The sequence below is a fragment of the Cloeon dipterum genome, chromosome 1, assembly GCF_949628265.1.
Source record: "Cloeon dipterum chromosome 1, ieCloDipt1.1, whole genome shotgun sequence".
NCBI lineage: Eukaryota > Metazoa > Arthropoda > Insecta > Ephemeroptera > Baetidae > Cloeon > Cloeon dipterum.
The window spans coordinates 16026100-16044041 of NC_088786.1; the positions used below are offsets into that span (position 1 = coordinate 16026100).

The 17942-nt window shown below is 41.3% G+C and overlaps 2 protein-coding genes across 6 annotated transcripts; one reads left to right on the forward strand and one right to left on the reverse strand.

The window, feature by feature from the left end:
• The first annotated feature begins 1808 nt into the window (after positions 1-1808).
• Positions 1809-4419, forward strand: LOC135948479 (quinone oxidoreductase-like protein 1). 2 transcript variants are annotated; one of them, XM_065497780.1, is made up of 9 exons: positions 1809-1948; positions 2538-2645; positions 2708-2918; positions 2973-3152; positions 3214-3351; positions 3418-3509; positions 3567-3659; positions 4030-4181; positions 4238-4419. In XM_065497780.1, exons 2-9 carry the CDS (start codon positions 2580-2582, stop codon positions 4341-4343), a joined length of 1038 nt encoding a protein of 345 aa, XP_065353852.1. In that variant the 5' UTR covers positions 1809-1948; positions 2538-2579; the 3' UTR covers positions 4344-4419. The 2 variants fall into 2 exon arrangements, with proteins under 2 accessions (XP_065353852.1, XP_065353853.1); XM_065497781.1 differs by lacking the exon at positions 1809-1948 and adding an exon at positions 2025-2043.
• On the reverse strand, positions 4405-17763 carry LOC135948476 (transcription factor Sox-19a-like). Of its 4 annotated transcripts, XM_065497775.1 has the most exons (9): positions 17605-17763; positions 16696-17137; positions 16542-16639; positions 14723-14922; positions 11451-11672; positions 8117-8341; positions 7891-8019; positions 7770-7784; positions 4405-4632 (listed from the first exon to the last, which is right to left on the reverse strand). In XM_065497775.1, exons 1-9 carry the CDS (start codon positions 17648-17650, stop codon positions 4489-4491), a joined length of 1521 nt encoding a protein of 506 aa, XP_065353847.1. In that variant the 5' UTR covers positions 17651-17763; the 3' UTR covers positions 4405-4488. The 4 variants fall into 4 exon arrangements, with proteins under 4 accessions (XP_065353847.1, XP_065353848.1, XP_065353849.1 ...); XM_065497776.1 differs by lacking the exon at positions 7770-7784; XM_065497777.1 differs by lacking the exons at positions 4405-4632; positions 7770-7784 and adding an exon at positions 4708-7769.
• Between the last annotated feature and the right edge of the window lie 179 nt (positions 17764-17942).

Genomic DNA, 17942 nt, shown 5'->3' on the forward strand with positions numbered 1-17942 from the left:
CCTTGGTGCGAGGAGGTGAAAAGATGGCCACATTGGGCCCAAGCTCCTCTGCGGCCACTCGGGCCCCATATTATCCGTTCGGTGGTGTAGTTGGAACCCAGTGAGCTCATAGCTCACGGGATGTGCTGAGCAGAGGTTACAAAAATAAATTATCTTTTCCTAGTTTGTTTTTTCTTAGACAATTAAATTCTCTTAATGGACGATCAATGGACTAAAATTATACATGATCCACATTTCTAGTTATTTCTTTTTCCAGAAAGAGCCCAATGATGCATTTTTCTTTATCTGTCTGTGCGGATGATATCTCACGAAAACATTGATCACCAAACGCGTGTATGGCAAAGGGGATTTGTTTCACTGGATTCGCCGTGATTAGATTAAAGGTCAATAGAGAGAACACATTAGGCGCCAGGGTATTTTTTTTTGAAGTGGCCGCATTAAGGAGCCTGCCATTACCATTAGCCATAATTCCAAAGCAAATAGGCCGCGTGTGTGCGTGAATGAATCATTCGATCGGATAACCTGGGATGACACGCGCGCACGGCTGAAAAGACGCCCGACGACAGGAAAATCCATTTCGTGCGCCCACGAAGCGTCCGCGGATATGATTGTGGGCATCAAAGCCAATAAGGGCGCGCATGCAGCTGATTGCAAAGGAAAGTTGCGAGATATTTGAGGTGCAACAGATCGTAAATTCGCAGAGTGCTTTCCCTTTGTCTTTGCGCTCACTCTGCGGGAGAAAAGTGACATGCGCGCATTTCTTATAAAAGGAACTTACGGCCCATATTATTTATTGACTAAAACAAGCTCAGTATGATATACCTGTCTCCTTGCCATTTCCCAAAACTTCAAAAAGCTTCATCTAGCGTAAAATTCTTATTTACTTTATTTTACTGACAAACACACATCAGGCCCTGCAAATCACAATCAAGTTGTATGTTATTTTTTGCGAAACAAAAAAAGTATTGAGCTCCAGGACACTTTATAACAAGCTCAGTTTAAAATGGAAGCAAATATAAATTTTTGTGCATTTTTCTATGAAATTTTATTATGACTTCCTTTTGGACTAAAGTGAATACATTAAATTGAAAGTCACGTCACAAATCATTCCTAGCTTTGAGTTATATTCGAAACTTAAATTAACTATTAATTCAAATGTGTAGATAGAAATTATATATGGCATAATATCAAACTAATCATCTTAATTTCTGGCTGGTAACTGCTAAGAAATTTAATCGCTATAGTAAATAAAAAATTAAGCAAAATACTTTAATTATTAATCTCATCAATACAAAGTGGCAATGTAATACTTTTCGTTTTATTCTCTTGGTTACCCAAAGGAACTTATTATCCTGCTTGAGTAAATACAAAATAGCTTTTCCAAAATATAAAGGCCCCCCCCCCCCTGAATTGAACTATTGTTTTTTTTGTGTTTTTAACAAAATGGATTGAAGATTGAATGACTATATATATATGCAACAATTTTTCAAACAAGCGTTAATTATTTTCTGACAATTGAGCAAAAAATATTTCTAATTAAATAAAAATAGCTTCAATAGTTCACTTCAGGAAGCCTTATCTCACATAAATCTGACAAAAATCAATATTTTATAAAGTTTTACCAATCAAACCCCATTAATAATATTTTTAATTTTTATATTAATAATTTTTCCTAGTTTTTCTTTTTTCCGAGTGCCCGTACATCTAAATTCCTTCAATCTACACATAAAGCTAAAAATAATAATTTAATAATGAAGAATGGAACGTGCGTAGTGGCGCTAGATGGCAGTGCAGCTCATTTTCCTGTTCCGTGAAAGTAGTAGGAGGTATAGCACAGCAGGCAGCAGCCAGTGGCAGCAGATGAGCAGAGAGATACTATGTTAAATAACAGCAACACACAGTGGGCTATTATGGAAGAGGGAGGATCTGCAGAAGCAGCGTAAACAACGTATGATAAACGGATTATTGAATTGACATTATATTATAGACTATACCAGTGAAGTCTTCCTTGCTAATAGTCCACTCCACATCTTCCATTTTACAGTTAGTCTGATATCTGTACAAAATTACTTCATATCTATCCACCTGAAAAAGTGCAGTGATCTAATTTTTACAAGTTAATCCGCGGACTCCCGCGGTCAAAAGGAGCTATGGAGCAAGCACTTTATCCACAGTTATATTTAGATGTGGTAAAATTTTGTTAACATGTTTGACATTTTTATTTTATTATTTTCTTCTGCTTCATGTTCTCTCTAAATTGAACAACACATTGAATATAATTGTGAAGCGCGAAAGTGAAACAATAACTATGATATTAAGTCCCCACTGACAAAAATGGATGTTTATTGCTTGTCGAATTACATAATTATACTACAATACGAGCACAATCGTGAAATTGTTTTTATTAGGAGGATAAATTTGTTTCACTTCTATGGATACACTGCTTCAAAGGTCTGCTTATAGCTTGAGTTAAATAATTTACAATTTTAGACTAATATATTTTCTGAAGATAACTTTAATATTTTTTCTCGTTTCAGCTTGACCACCACCGCACAGAAAATACTGAAATCCATTAAAATATGACAGTAACAAAATCGGTAGTCGCAGAGTTCAATGATGACGACGTTGAATTGAAAGTAATTGAGGTAAATCCAAGGAAGGAAACAACAACGCTCAGGCTTTGTTAAAATTTTTTTAAAATTTTCAGGTGGAGCTGCCAAAAGATGGTTCCAGCTGGGTGCTGATTCAAGTACATGCGTGCGCGTTGGTTGCTGCAGAAGATGAAAAGACGCAAAGAAGTCTCTTGAGTAACTCTTCCAAAGAAAACAACGCTCTGCACATTGGTCAGGAAATTGCTGGAGTAGTGAAGGCCGTTGGCAGCGATGTTTTCAGTGTCCTTCCAGGAGACAGGGTTGCTGGTGAGATTTTTTAGTTTGATTGAAAATCATACCCCCAATCCTAAAAAATCGCAGGCATCGTCCCACTTGACTACAAACAATCTGGATGTTCACACTACGTGCTTCTGCAAGAGTTTGACATCGTTCCCATTCGAGATTCAGTTTCTTTCATTGAAGCGGCGGCCACCATCGGTGAAGCAGTCAAAGTGTACACATCGCTGCATTACCTGGGCAGGCTGAACACAAGCGACACAGGTGAGCGGTGTTCGATTGCCAAATTAATGCGACCTCATGTAGATCAATTCTTGTGATCCAGTTCTTTTGATCGGAGGATCCGTCTCAATCATCAATATGTTCGTCCAACTGACGCATCACTGGAATGCTAGGATAATCATCGCCACTGCCAATTCGTCTGAGGCGAAACAGCAAATCGGCAATGAATTCCTTCGTCTAGGTACATATTTTTTGTACTGATTTAGGGAATTCGTAGGTGCTTATCATGGAAACCTTACCTTTTTAGCAAGTTTTATTGACGTTGGGTGGAAAGAACTAAAGTCAAAAGTAATGTTTGAGACGGGAGACCTAGGAGCTGATATTATTGTAAATTTAATGGTAATTTTCATCTAGTTCTGTGTTTTTCATGCATTAACGTTAAGATCTTAATTTCAGTCTTCAAGTAAAATAAATGTTCCTAGTCTACATGAAGTTATATCTTGCTTGTCAGTTGGAGGTAGACTAATTTCAGCAAATCCACAGCTTCAGGTATATTTTAAGTTTTCATCTACAAGGATTTCAAATTAAGAAATTTACGTTTCATGTCAAACAAGCTTTTCTTAAAAAAATAGTTTATTTATGGCAGTCAAAAGAGACAAATATTTACAAACAGATTTAATAATATGACATCCTTGCACAATGAACTATGTTCCATAGACTTTTTTAAACCATCAAGTGCAACTCACAAGTTTATTCATCCCTACTCACAAGGAAATCCAGAAAATTGTAATTAAAAATTCTGGAATCAAGAGACTCACAAAAAACTTAATATAAATTATAAGTTTCTGGCAAAAAGAAAAGCAATCTATAATTGAGCTGAACTTGAACAAATTTTTTTTTTTTTTTGTCAAATTTCCAGCTAGATCCTCCACAGTCAAGGCAATTGATGCTACGATGTGCCAGCGTTGGCTTCCTATTTGATCAAGCGTGGAATTTGTCATCCGCCCAACAGGGTAGATATCAGCACATACTGATGGACATTATGGAAAAAGTCGCGACTGGCACTGTCAAGTACGCCAACTGCTATTGCAAACTGGATTTTAACTGGAAATTGGTTCACTTTTCAGGCCACTGATACACAAGACAGTTTTGAAACTGGACGCAGCTTGTGAAGCTCTGAGCGAACTTAAGCCAAATTCAGTGCAAGGTAGAGTAGTTTTAAGTTTGCCTTAAAAGGATCAAGATCTACGAATTTATTTTCTAATCGTGTTAATGGTAAAATTGTCTAAAAATATATGGTAAAACGTAATAGCAGGGTTTTAATCAATCGTAACAAGAACAACTACATGACAGTTCAGGAATTTAAACCATTGGTGGTTCAGGCGGACTCCTCCGCGGTTTTCACACTTTCTTGGTTGACGCTGATCTCATTAGGCTGTGAGCATTCAATTATGAAGTCCTCTCCTTCATAGGACACTTCTCCGTCCATTTCCACGATCTCGAGCTGGATCTGCACGGCTTCCTAAATTTTGAACAAAAAAGGGTATAAAAACGAACACAAGAAGGTTAGTTAGTTAGTAAGCAATGAGACGCGCTGTTTTCGTTAAACAATATAATGCTTGCAAATTTTATTGTTCCTCAACCATAGTTAACATGATATGGTGATAGTAAACGAAAACGGAGTTGGTTGTTGTACGAGGACTGCTCTCGAGATCGGTGTGGTCGACCACAGAAGTGAGGGCAGAGTAATTGGAGCTTGGCAGCAGCATTTTATTTCGGGAAGAAGGAAGTGGGCAGTTAATTTATGATTTTCTCAGGAAGATTCAAATGGTGGTTGCGGAGGAACATTCAGTGGTAATGGGAATCTTTGCAAAACTCCCGCATCGGGATGCTCCCTTAATGAATGACCATTAAATTTGTACAAGAAATACAGCTTGACACTGGAATAATAAATATATTTGTGGAAACAACTACACAAAAAGGAAGCAATGCATTATGGTGTTGACCTCAAGACTTTTATCTTTTGCATTTTTTTTCTTTGCACAATCGAGTGCTTTTTACGTAATATTTTTAATTTGACCATCCCACACGACGTCACGCACAGGTTGAAAAAAAATCACTTACAATTACTCTGGCCAGCAAAACAAATCGCCAGTTTCAGATTTAGGCCAAAGGAAGAAAAGGGCAATTTAAATGCATTTGACACACATTGTGGAAATCCGCCAATTAAATTACCTGATATTATATACCGACAACGCATACGACACAATTATATGAATATTCAAATTTGACCAACAATCGGTGTCATGTCCAACGAGCCAACGAGATCGCGGTGCGGCATTCCCAAAAAATGCAAATGCTACCCGGGGTTGGGGTTTTTCTTAAGGGTCACAAACAGACAACATGACACAAATTTAAATTTCGTAACCTTGCAATATTATCGTAACACTGTCAACAGTCTTATTATTAATATAAATTTAATATATTTAATTTAATGTTATGCATGTTTTAGTTTTTATACTTACATAGTAAATATAAAAGTGCTAAAATCTAAGTTTTCAATTAAAGAGTTGCTGTCGTTTTAATTACCAGAGCGGTTTTGTTTTACGATTTGCGTTAAATTTGTCTTTGCTCCAGCTGCGATCCTTTCCAATCCTCTCTGTGATTTATTATTTTTCATGATTTTTTTTCTTAGTGCTCAGCATTTCTCTTGTTTAAAGGATGGATTCACTTAACGTGTTTAAATTTCGTAGTAGTAATAATGGCTTTCTTACATATCGAAGGAAAATGTTTCTGGTTGACACATTCTTACATCAAGATGCTCGTCCTCGGCTTTTTGTTCAGGAAAAATTCCAATCTTTTTCGCGTTCAACAAATTTAAGGCACTGTGCTAGGACTTATGTAGCAAACAAACTATGGTGATTTTCATCAGAGTCGAAACCGGAACATATCGTATGAAAATTTTGATGATGTGTCTCCCACGGGAACGTTTCGACGACACAATAAATCTGGCTCCTGCTACAGGATTAGCCAAAAGGCTGCAGAGGTAAATGAAATAATGCAAAACGAACCCAAAGACAATCATTGGCTATGGAGTGGATCAATCTTTTTTTAACTCCTAGTCTTCAAAAATCTGTATATTTTATGCAATGTATCACATTAATAGCCCTTTGTGTCAAACTGTTTGACTTTTAATTCAATCCGTAGTTTCAGAGTTTGAGTTGGAGACCCTAAAAGTGGTCTATGAGAAATTCACCACTCAAATTTTTACAACCATTATTAGCACAATTTTGACAATAATTTTATGGAGAACATCGCGCATGTACTCGTGTCAAATTCAAAGCGCTAAGAATGGACAATGATAATATATGCCATGGTTGTTGGTCCCCCAGCACGTTGTTTTCAAAGTTGGAAAGAGTTCTTGAGTAACAGGTGCTCAATGTTAACATTTGATTTGATTTATGGTTGGTAACTGGTTTCGTATAATATATAATTATAACTATCGCATGTCCAGTTTTCAATTGCAGAAGGCACGTTTTTGACAGCATAAAATAAAAATGTTTCCCTCTTTTATGAATAAACCGACCAGATGTCCTTTCTTTCTATTTGATGATTTTTTGATCTTTTTCTATGAAAAATACGCTTTATACAAGTATCATCCATTGCACTGCTATAGCTTGCAATCACTTGAATTATTTACACAATTCACGATATAATATATATTTAACAACTCAGCCCAAGCACTTTTAACAAATGTGAAGCTAGCTTATATTGAGTAGTCATGCACTCAGAATCAGGCTCGTTATAGCCAAATTTACTATGTACCGCTATTATGCTTTAATATGTGTGCAATTTCCCAACAAATAGAACACCACGCATGCCTTCATTAATTAGTTCAATGAAACACAAAAATTCGATTGGGGAACACATCGTCCTAATATTTTGCTGTATAATTTTGCTGGAAAATATGTTTGTTTTCGCTCGGATGGTTCCACAAACACTGTTGAAGTGCATGCTGCTGTTCTGCGTGACTATTTTCGTTCTCTTCTCCATTCAATCAAAAATTTTGCTCGCTGTATTGAAACAATTGAAAACGTCATGTAATTTTAGAGATCATCATCACAGGAGATGTGGCCTATCACTTATCTTCTTTTTTTTATAAAACAGATTGTACTCTCACCAGGGTAAGGATTGTTTCAGTTGGAACGTTTTGCCATATAAATTTTGAGTGGCGTTTTCGTCACTTTTCAAGAAACCGTTTTACAAATTCTTAATTGTTCTTTAAACTTTAAAAACGTTTGACCCAAACTATCATGAGAGTAGATCGATATAATTAGAGATGAAGATAATTCTAAAGAGTGCAAGTTTCCTAACAAAGTTGCTATATAATGAATATTTTCGTATTATTCACAATTTGTATATAATTATATATAAGTACGGTTGGAAGTAATTATATGTTTGATCTGCAGAGAGTTAAAAGAAAACGTTTTACTGCCTCTGGGGCTGAAAAGGGAAGGAAGACAGGGTTGGCCATAGGTTAAGGAATTAGTAAGTCAAAGGAAACTGCTGCTGCATGGGCCCTCTTTGCAGCCACTGAGCTGGTTGCTCTGTTGGTAGTGACGGAGGCGGTGATGGCTCACAAGGTGGCCCTGACCGCACCTGCACAAGCGTCAGCTAATTTCAAATTAAAACTGCGTGTGCCCAAATAGTGCAAATTCAAAATGCTATACAATCTTACGCTTGCGACCACGACGAGTGAAATGAAAGAAAAAAAACTTACCTGGGCTGAGAAACCTTCATGGGCGAATCTTCCAATTTCAGTTGAGCCAAACGCATGCTGGAATGGTGGAAGTGGCTGGGAATCAGGGTTTTCTGTGTCAACTGAGCTTGCTTTCTTTTCCTCAATGTCCTGTGAAAATTACCAATTTTTGAAATAGCGGATGTGATTATAAGGGTGGCAATTCTTGTACATTAACCAATCGATAATATTAATTCAACTATGTTACCTTTTTTCCCTCGGTAGAGGGAGTGGAAGATGAAGGCGTGGGAGGAAGAGTGCCTTCCACTTCGTATGGACTAGTAAGTAAATGCTGAGACATGGGGGTGACATCTTCTGGTTCGTTGTTGGGACCCAAGAGCTGGTGCTGCTGGGGTGTTTGATGATGAGGCAGGTAGTGCGAGTTCATGTATGGCAATTCTCGTCCAAGACTGCGGTTGCCGAACCCTCCCGGCTGAAATTATTTTATTTTTCAGATTCATCTGCGCAAAAACAGTCTCGCGATAAAGATACCCGGGTTTAAAACTAACAAAAAAGAATATCAATTTTTCTTTTAGATACTGGAAATGATAAAACTATATAAAATAAAATCATGTTTTGGTTGTCGAGGGACCGGATCAACGCTTGCCCGCAGCAGGTCGCTGGCCTGCACCTAGCACAATTTTTCTCTAAGCGCTGCCTAGAATGCATTCAACAGGAAGCAAAAGATTTTTTAAGTTGCGCGGCATAAAATCGCTCCTTTCTGGGGGCGGATTACGGCACCGTTTTGCACCGTTTTCTAGCTTGACAGAAAATGGCAACGCTGGGCATAAGGCTAGCATTGTACAGTGTTTTAAGGTCGAGCTAAAATTCCGTGCGGTAATCCGCCCCAATATGCTCTCCCAACTCCCAACCCAGAGCGATATTCCCTTCAATATAAACATTGATAAAATTCAACTATCGGAAAACGTTTTGCAAAGTTGTCTGATTTCGAGTTCAAATTAAATTATTTGTTAAAACGTACTATCAAACGAAACTTTTTAAAGCGTATTAAATTGTTTTTGCTCTCAAAAATAAATTAAAAAAGTGTTATAACAAACATTTAGATTAACCATGACAGTTATAGCCATTAATATAATTTTTATGTTCTTTTTTAAAACGAGCGAAAACCCTGGGTCGTATGTCGTATATCGGTTAAAAGTTCTTGCCATCTATTAAAGAAGTGTGTTGTGGGTTGTGACAGGCAAGACTCTCAACAAAGTAACAAATAGTGTGTTTCCATCCCCTAACAATAAAGAAGTTTTGTTTGCTGGGCATTTGCTACGCATGTGAAAAGCTTTAGAAAGTCGAGGAGGGACAGCAAACTGCGCTCGCACGACGCGCTTGTGCAGCAGCGCAGTGTTGTAGCCTTGCATTACTCCAATAATTTGACAGTATTTTGTTTTACTCTATCGTGCGTCTGGCAATTGCGTCATAAATGTGTTTGAGTTGCACATTAATATTAAAATTTTGTGGCCAGTAGAACCAAGTACATAGGGCTTTGTGTTAAAAATTATGGCTATATAGTGTCAGAGACTTACAAAATTGGTAAAATTAAATATTTGCCACTCCGGCGAGGTTTAAAAAAAAATTCTCCACAGATCATAAGCAAGGAGCAATAGAGTAAATAATGAATCAACGGGAGATTGTAGTCTTTTGTGATGTTTCGAAAAATACTTAATTTTAAAGAATTTCTTAAGTATTTTGTTGCAGTCATGGATAGATCCAAAATGTGGGAAAAGTTTGAACTTAAAATGATTTTTTTATAGATCCATCCAAAATATGTGAGTGTACTAAGTTTACTTAAATTTTATACATGTATTTTTAAATAGTCAAATCAAGCACATAGCAAAATGCTACAGTAAATTAACAGGGAAAAAGGCAATATTTCCTAGAACACTCACGATTTTAGCAGCAGATAAAAACCAGAGTGGTAGCGGAGAAAACATTGAAGCAGGCCTTTTGAACTCAAAACCCTGAATGTGTTCTGCATCGAACATCTAGTTTGGGTCTGAAGAGGAGTTTTTAAGAAACGGCCACAGGATAGCAGGCAACAAGCATGACGCTTTGTTTTCTTTGGAGGGAGAATCTATTGGTGCGAGCAGAGTGTTACAACTTAGCTCCTGACAAAGATTAGCTACGCTGCCCCTTAAGAACGCACTGTCTCACAGAAGGTTGCGGGAGAGCGCTTTTGTGTGAATATATATCCGCCTAAAGCGAGCGCGTTTAGTTGGACCAGATTGCTGAATAAGACGCGTGTTTTCACAATAAAAGTTGTATTGTGGCTAATATTATTTACTAAATACTAATTATTATTGACTAACCAAAAATACAAGTTGTACTGGGACTCCGTTTTCACTACCTGAACGCGCGAGAATAGTTGCACAAGGTAGGATTTTGTCAGTTTACAGCATCGCGTGCACCTCACACTGGTATGCGCCCCTTCACAGGTATCAGGTACATCATTCATTGACCGAGTTTTACCTCTATGGGGGTGGACGCACAAAATAACCTTGGATTTTATGTCCCTACGCTGCCTCCGTTTTCCCCACAATAGTTTGAGAGTGGGAACGACAAATATGCGCATCGAGAGGGGTGATGTTTGTGCACTTGTTGCACCAGAAAATTTAATCTAATATTCAACGCGCCAAGGCTAAGTCGTCGTTACTTCGACTGCAATCACGGCCAAGGAACAGTGCCGCGAATGCTATTTGCATGACTCCCAACAAGTTTGCTGTGCAAGTTGTTCATAAATAGACTATTATTTAATTTTTCAAGCATGTCAACCAGTGAAATCAGGCATAAATGAGAGACATCAAATGAAATGTCGAAATGAATTTCCTAATCATATATAATGCTTTGCCCCATCAAACTGTTTCATAACAAAAATATAATCACTAATTTTTATTTATATTTCGTTGTTGTGTCAGAGGTTTAAGGCTTCACTTATGATAAGAAAAATAAAATGGTTTTCTAGGACCAACCTAGGACCCGTATTAATAAAATTAAAATACATCACCAATATGAAAGTAATTTTTTTTGCTCTTTTTATCCCTGTCCGAGGACCGGGAAGGGCGCGCACTGCACTAGCACGAATGCTGAAACCCGGGTCCCAATAACACCGCGAACTCGTGCGAACATGGGCGCACCAGGCCGCACAGGGACCCAGCCCACTCAAGGGCCACTTGCCTCCGCACCGAGGACTGTATTGAAACGCTAGACATTTGTCCCGTGAAGCCAAATCACGCATGCTGGAAAGGTGCAAACCAGCAAGTAGCGAGTCGGCGCCGGTGCGCCTCCCAGCCCGTTGAGCAATTTGAGCAATAATAATAATAATAACAACAATAATATCTTTAGAAGTTTGAAAAATTGGAAAATTTAAATTTTTTTAAAAATAAAAATTTAAGAATCTATCTTAACTCCTATTTTTCTGGAGTTTCGTTACAAAAAATACATCGCCTCAGCTAAATTGCGCTTTAATGATTGCGCAAATCCTTTCCTCATATAAATGTTCTGTAATAGATAAGAAAGAAGCAGTTTCTCACCTGGTGGTGGTGTTGGGGGTGGTATTGAGGCTGCTGGCTGAACCAGCCGGCAGGCAACTGGTGGTGGCTGGAGTACTGCATGCTGTATGCGTTGTGGTCCATGTAGGGCGCAGGGTAGAACCTCTGGGGTGGCGGCGAGGCGCCGTAGGCGTGCACGGCGGGCCCTCCGTGGCCCCTCATCTCGTTGGCAGACACAGCCGCGGCTGCCGATCCGTGGAACACCTGCGGCACAATGAGTCGCGCTTATAAGCGAGAGTAAGTTTGGCGTTTATGCGGGCGGCTGTTTGAATGGTGCGAGAGAGCGAGGAGCAGGAGAGCAGCCACTCGGTCAAATCGATAGCGGCACGAAACTGTGAGCTCAAGCTCTGCCGCCGCCACATAAATCGCGGTATTTCAGTAGTGAGTTATAATGTGTGACACTCTGGTGACGGCATAAAGAAGCAGTCAAAGTGTAATTAGTTTTCTATTCGGTACGTGAGGCACGGCGCGCCGTAAAGTGGGGACCTGTTGCTACTCCAAAATGTCAGGGCCGATTTCGAATTCAGCGTAATTATCCTGCTGGCACACATTGCGCGCCACCTCTATCACGAATTATCCGCCTTTTTTCAATTAGCCTAACAGCGCGGCGGCGGTGGCATCGGCGTCGGCGGCAGCGGCGCTCCGCCTGGCTTCTTAATTAAGCGGCGCGAAATGAGAGTCAGTCGCAGAGTCCGCTCTGCCCGCCCGCTCCTCTCACACTTGCCCGCTTGCTCGCCCGCCCGCCCGCCCGCGTAATATCGTGGTTGTGCACTGCACTATATTAATGTCAAAATCGATAAAGGGCACAAGTCAACAATTTAGGGCCACGCCGCGCGCGCGATCTAACCCGCCAAGCCGCTCCTGGCGTGCACCTCGCGACCGACGAGTCGAGTGCACTCGGTGCCGGTTATTTCTATTTTTTTTTCTTGTCTCGTTATTTACTTGCTCGCGCCCTGAACATGCTGCATGCTAAAGTGGCTGCCGCTGCTGAGCATGGACCGCAAGTTAGCAGTTCGACCACGCACGGTGCTATATCAGCGCGCGGCGCGAGACCCCATGCTCTACAGAGCGGCCTCGGCTCTCACAAATCGATATAGAAACTCACTCGCACCCCACATCCAGCCACATAGCAAGTGGGCACACGCCGTATTGATGATGGTGAGCATGATACGGGCGGCTCTTTCGAAGACGTCATTTGCCGCCGATACAATGCACACCAGGTGTGTGTGCCAATATCAAGTGGAATCTCACCGCTGTGCCGGATTATTATTATTAGTATTGCGACCCCCGAATTTTTATTGCCCTGCTGCATTGATAGCGATCGCGCCTGCCCTGCGCGCTTTATGCGATACACGTTTCGCGCCGCTTCCACATACACACACGACGTACACACACTCACACAGTGCGCGGAGAGCAAATTCGGATGTCTATTGATTTTTCATTCAAATTCTCTGCGTGCAATAAAACGGTTAGCAACGCGGCCCGGAAGGGTTGATTAGCCGAAACAGTGTGAACTCGCGTCGAGTGATATTCCACCGATTAATTTTAATTGATTGCTTTGTTAGTTCGATATTTGTTGTGGCGCGCGTGTATTCATCAAGCCCAAAAACAACGCAGCAGGGAACGTGGCTGGCTTTGCTGCCGAAGCCCATTGAATTACGCGAAGAGGAGCAGTTTCAAGAGAGTTCAATCGATTTCCTTGACTGCAGAGAGCCGCTGCAAGCCAAAAAAGTTTCCCCCCAAATTGAAAGCACACACACACACAATTATGAATCAGCCATATAAATGTATGGAAATATTAAGACATTTTCAGCTAGGGTGCTGAAATGTATACTGTATTGGACAAGGGTAAAGCTTGCATTTCGAATTTCTAGATCGTCGAAGGGTGGATTTAGTGCAGCACTTTTTCCTACAATTATCATCGATCCAAAATTACAGGGAGAAAAAGCGTCGTCAATTTTTTATTAACCCCTTCCCGCGTAATGTCTTCCGAGGCTGCAATTCATGAGCGGATGCAAAGACGAGCAGCTGCAAATTTGATCTGGTGCGTCGTAATGCAGCAGTTTGGGGCGGCTGGAATACGTGCTCGGCACTTCCCGCATTCCTGCAACAAGTGGCTCAAAGTATACGTAATCATTGAGCTAGATTTGTGCCAGCAGTCTGCAACGTCGCCCCCATGCTTTCGATCACTTGGCATCCCGATAGGCTGGGTGCATACTCGCGACTGCGTTGCCATGGCGACTGCCCGTTACCATGGCTACCTTCATCAAGGCAATAGTCGAGGATGGGTTGTGCACGCAGTACCGCCAGCTCCTCGCCGGAGCGTACGCAGGCAACCTGGACAGCCAAGCTGCGCAACCAGTTGCATAGACGAGCGCTCTGCAGGCGCAGCAATATGAGAACTCTGAATTTTGCGCCTCTACTGCAGCGTCGATACTCCAGGGGCTTTTGAATATTCACACTCGCTCGATTAAACTGAACGGATTCGACACGGCCTAAAAGCTAACGGTGTTTTCCGGGAAAGATGCGGGAATAGCTATGATAATAAAGCAGTAAATATTTAACGCCATATGACTTCCTGGAAAAGAAGGCGAGTCTGACTTTTCCTGGAAATGAGGCTGGACCTCACAAAATCGCGGAATTTGTTGATCTTTTTCCGGGAAATTTTTCCGCGTCCTCGTTACACTATATCGATAAAATCATTCAGCGTTTCCGAGAATAATAAAAAGTTTGCAAGGGTTGTCGTGATGTGGATGTGAGGCGCTGCATCACGCCTATGACGGGCTTGCTACCCTCTAACATTTATGCCAGGCAGGAGCTAATCGATGGAAGGGCGCCACCAGTGTATTTTGTGTACGCTGGATGTATGGGGTTCGCGCGCAAGCGGAGGATGTTACGTTCCTTCGATTCTCTCGTCCTCATCTGCCGCCACCGTCCTGCTAGGGTTTCACCGCCCTTAGAGAAGCAGGCGTGTATATGTGTAGGATCGATTGCAGCAAATAAGAGGGTGGGTTTTTTGCCGCTCGCTCTCTCTCTCTCTCTCTCTCCAGCTCCTTACTGCCGCCTCGTGTTCTCGAGACGTCCTCGCAGACGGCTGCGCGACTTTCCGCTTCGACCCGCGCGAATTTTAATTTTCCCCATTGATTTTGTACAGCGTCGTTTGCGTCTAAAATCGATAGCCCGTGACGCACTTAATTGAATCAAGTGCAATTACACGCATCAGCCGGCGAGGGAAAAAAACAAGCTCTACGCACCTTGTGTGGGTGTGCTCCGAAGGGCGGCATCATTCCTGGTCCGTTGCGGGGAAGGCAGGGATGGCGCATCATGAGAGGCGGCGAGCCCTCGCGCTCCACATGACCTGAGTTCTTGCGTTGGCGGGCGGCACGTAGCGCCAGCTTGGTCTGATCCCTCTGCGCCTTGCGAATGCGAGCCTCTTGAGGGTTGTAAACGTACCCTGCGAAAAAGAACACAAACGACCGGGTTGAAATCAAACGTGCAATAGCAGTGAGAATATATATTTTTTCGGTGGAAAAATAGTATGGTCAGTGTGCGAAAAAGCCTCCGAGAGGCTCGTGTTACGTCACACGTAATGGCAATCAATAAGAGAGTGAATTTAGCAATGTTGCATAAGGGGCTGAATAATTGCGTGACATGAAAATTTTTCGGATTCTGCCACCGGACGTATCGATTCCGGCTTTCTCTATATTTATAACACTTTCATTCACGTTGGCGACAATTTGCACTGCAGGCGGTTCGCGGGAGCTTTTTTTATAATATTGATCGGCGATGTGTCTATGTGCATGCCGAGCATAATACGATACTCGTCAAATGCGACAGGCAGGCACGGCAAAATACTAGACGCATGCTGTCGCTCCACGAGCAATTGAAAAGCGATTCAAAGTGCGGTCCAGCTCGAGTGTGCCTTTCTCCGGCCAATGGAAACTGGCGTAGAGCGGCAGACTTTGAATACCCAAACATACTCCCCCGCCAGTACACATACAGAAACACACGAATATCCACATGCTATTAGGCGTCATTGTTCTGCGCTGTGAATACGTGCGACAATTTACAAGCTGGTCTCGTGCAAAAGCATTTAGATATTTTTTGTTCAAATCTGGACTTTACCTCCGGAGCTGTTGTACGAATTTGAGCTGTACTGGTGCACGTTATTATAATGCGATCCATAAAAGTCCTGATGCTGCTGCTGCGGCGGATGCTGTTGTTGATAGCCATTGTAATGTTGCGAGTAGTAATAATTATTACTCTGATAATTGACTTGCGTCTGCAAGCCCAGGGACGCACTCATGTTGCTCTTGGGCGGTGTTGGCTGCTGCTGTTGGTGGTAGTAGTAGGACGAGGACTGTTGGTACTCATACGAAGGGTAGTTGTTACAGTGTGGCTGGTAGGTCTGCTGCGACGGCGGCGAGGCGGGATTATTGTAGTACGATGCGGCTGCTGACGATGACTCGATGTAATCACAACAGTTCATAACCACTTTCATGCTATTGCATGCTGCCGTAACAAAAATCTGCTCGTCCCTCGACCTGGCGTCGCACAAAAGTACCTTGCTTGCGAGCCCGCGCTTCTGATAATCTTTCTCGGTGCCACTATGGATCGAGTGTATGTGTGTATACTGGCGGAGTGTGAGCACCGAGCAGGCAAGGCGGGCTTGCCTATGTTGCACGGCGTCGTCGCCGGCTCTGGCGGGGTCAGCCCGAATCAATACCTGAGGCAGAGGATCGAGTCGGCGGCGGCGGCGGCATGAGTTTGCTAGCGTACGACATCCTCCAAACGCTCTGGCGAGCGAACCAGCTCGCTGTGTGTGCCTTTCTCGTTACGATAAATGCACACAGATTGCGGCTTATTAAACTGTAGTCGGCTTACAGAATAGCAGTGAGCCAAATTAAAATTAATAAAATTGCTAAATCAAGGCTGAATAATGCAGCTCCTCTGTTTCTGTGAAAAATAGCAACGAGACGCAATTTTACTCTTGAAAATGAGAATATAAAAGCCACACTGATTTTATAACTGAAATTAACCTACAACGCGTAGCAAATAAAATTTGAAACTCACATGGATTTTTCCTCTTGTGCTCAGCTGCAATCTCGCGGGCCTTTGCTTCATATGCGTTTCTTTCCAAATCGGGAAGGCTGTGCCACATATTGCCCAGCCTAAAATAAAAATTCGTTTAAAATTTTAATAAAATAAACTCGATAATAATATTTACATCACACTGATGTCCTTGTTCTTGTAATCAGGGTGTTCCTGGGACAGCTTGGGCCTGAAATCTTGTGCGAATATCATGAATGAATTCGGAGGCCTAGATATTTTGTCCATTTTCTCCAAGGAGGGCATCCTTCTCTTCCTGAGCTTGGGTTTGGCTTCAGGAGTTCTTGGCAGTGATTCAGGAGAAGTCAAGTGGTCTGCAAGCTGCTGCAGAAGACAGGTCGGCACCTTTCCTCCGAATATTTCCTTCAGGTGCTCGTTGTCCGCACCAATTGCTTGAGCGATTTCCTCAATGCACAAATTCTTCACAGACGGCACTTCCCAATCTTCAGAAGAAATGTCGTGCTGAGCCAATGAAGAGCCCGAATCTTCAAATTCTCCAACCTCCACCGTGAATGTACCACTGTACATTTCCTCAAGCGTTTTCGCCGCAGCTGCTGATTCTGAATAAGCAAAAAATTCCGTTCCGTTAATTCAAAAATTCGCTTGTTTGTTGGTGATTTTATTGCAAACTGAAAAAATCAAGGCTTAAAGAATTTTCAGAATCCAAATTCTGGATATGCTATAAAGAAATCAGGCCAAAGCATCTTGTAAAATATTTAGATTAAACTGTATAAATTCGTGTAATCATTTAACGTGAAAAGAAATTTGTGAAGTTCGCGAAGGTACATTATATTTAATAAATGCAGTGAATTTCCTTGAAGTAGCCAAATAAAGTTGCAGAAACAGCAGAATCAGCAAAATGACAATCATGAACCTCAAGAATTTTTGGAGGTTTTGCCCAATTTAAACTGAAAACCGAAAAGAATTTTCAAAAACTAGTTTAAGATAAATTTTTTTAAGAGAAGAAAATGAATTTGTATTTAAGAAAGTTATTACATGTTTCACTATCTCAATTATTAATTCTTACCATCTTCAGCATTTGAATCTTTTGATCTTGTCCAGTAACGATTCATTTTCGTCGTTGTTCTAACAGAACGTTCGCACTGATCAAAGAACACCGTTAAACTGTTGAATTGTAATGTGAACTGTTGAAGTGACCAAATTCTTTGTTGGTAAAAGTCCTAAGGACTATAGGAACTACTTTCCTACTTTGTTGGGTGGATCAAATAAAAACCAAACGCGACGCTAAATAAAATCAAGACCTCACAAAAACGTATTAAGAAATTCGTTTTATTTTTATAACAAAATGTAAGAGGCAATTTTAAAATTTATTTTATTACGCCAACTTATTCGTAGTGAGACAGA

Bases quoted from the DNA above. Each gene is read 5' to 3' on its own strand.
- LOC135948479 (XM_065497780.1), top strand. From the start codon at position 2,580: ATGACAGTAACAAAATCGGTAGTCGCAGAGTTCAATGATGACGACGTT. The intron at 3,352-3,417 runs GTACATATTTTT...TTACCTTTTTAG, and splicing joins CAATGAATTCCTTCGTCTAG to CAAGTTTTATTGACGTTGGG. The intron at 4,182-4,237 runs GTACGCCAACTG...TTCACTTTTCAG, and splicing joins GTCGCGACTGGCACTGTCAA to GCCACTGATACACAAGACAG.
- LOC135948476 (XM_065497775.1), bottom strand. From the start codon at position 17,650: ATGAATCGTTACTGGACAAGATCAAAAGATTCAAATGCTGAAGATG. The intron at 14,923-16,541 runs GTGAGTTTCAAA...TCTTTTTCGCAG, and splicing joins GCACAAGAGGAAAAATCCAT to GGTACGTTTACAACCCTCAA. The intron at 8,342-11,450 runs GTGAGAAACTGC...AAATAATTTCAG, and splicing joins ACCCCCAACACCACCACCAG to CCGGGAGGGTTCGGCAACCG.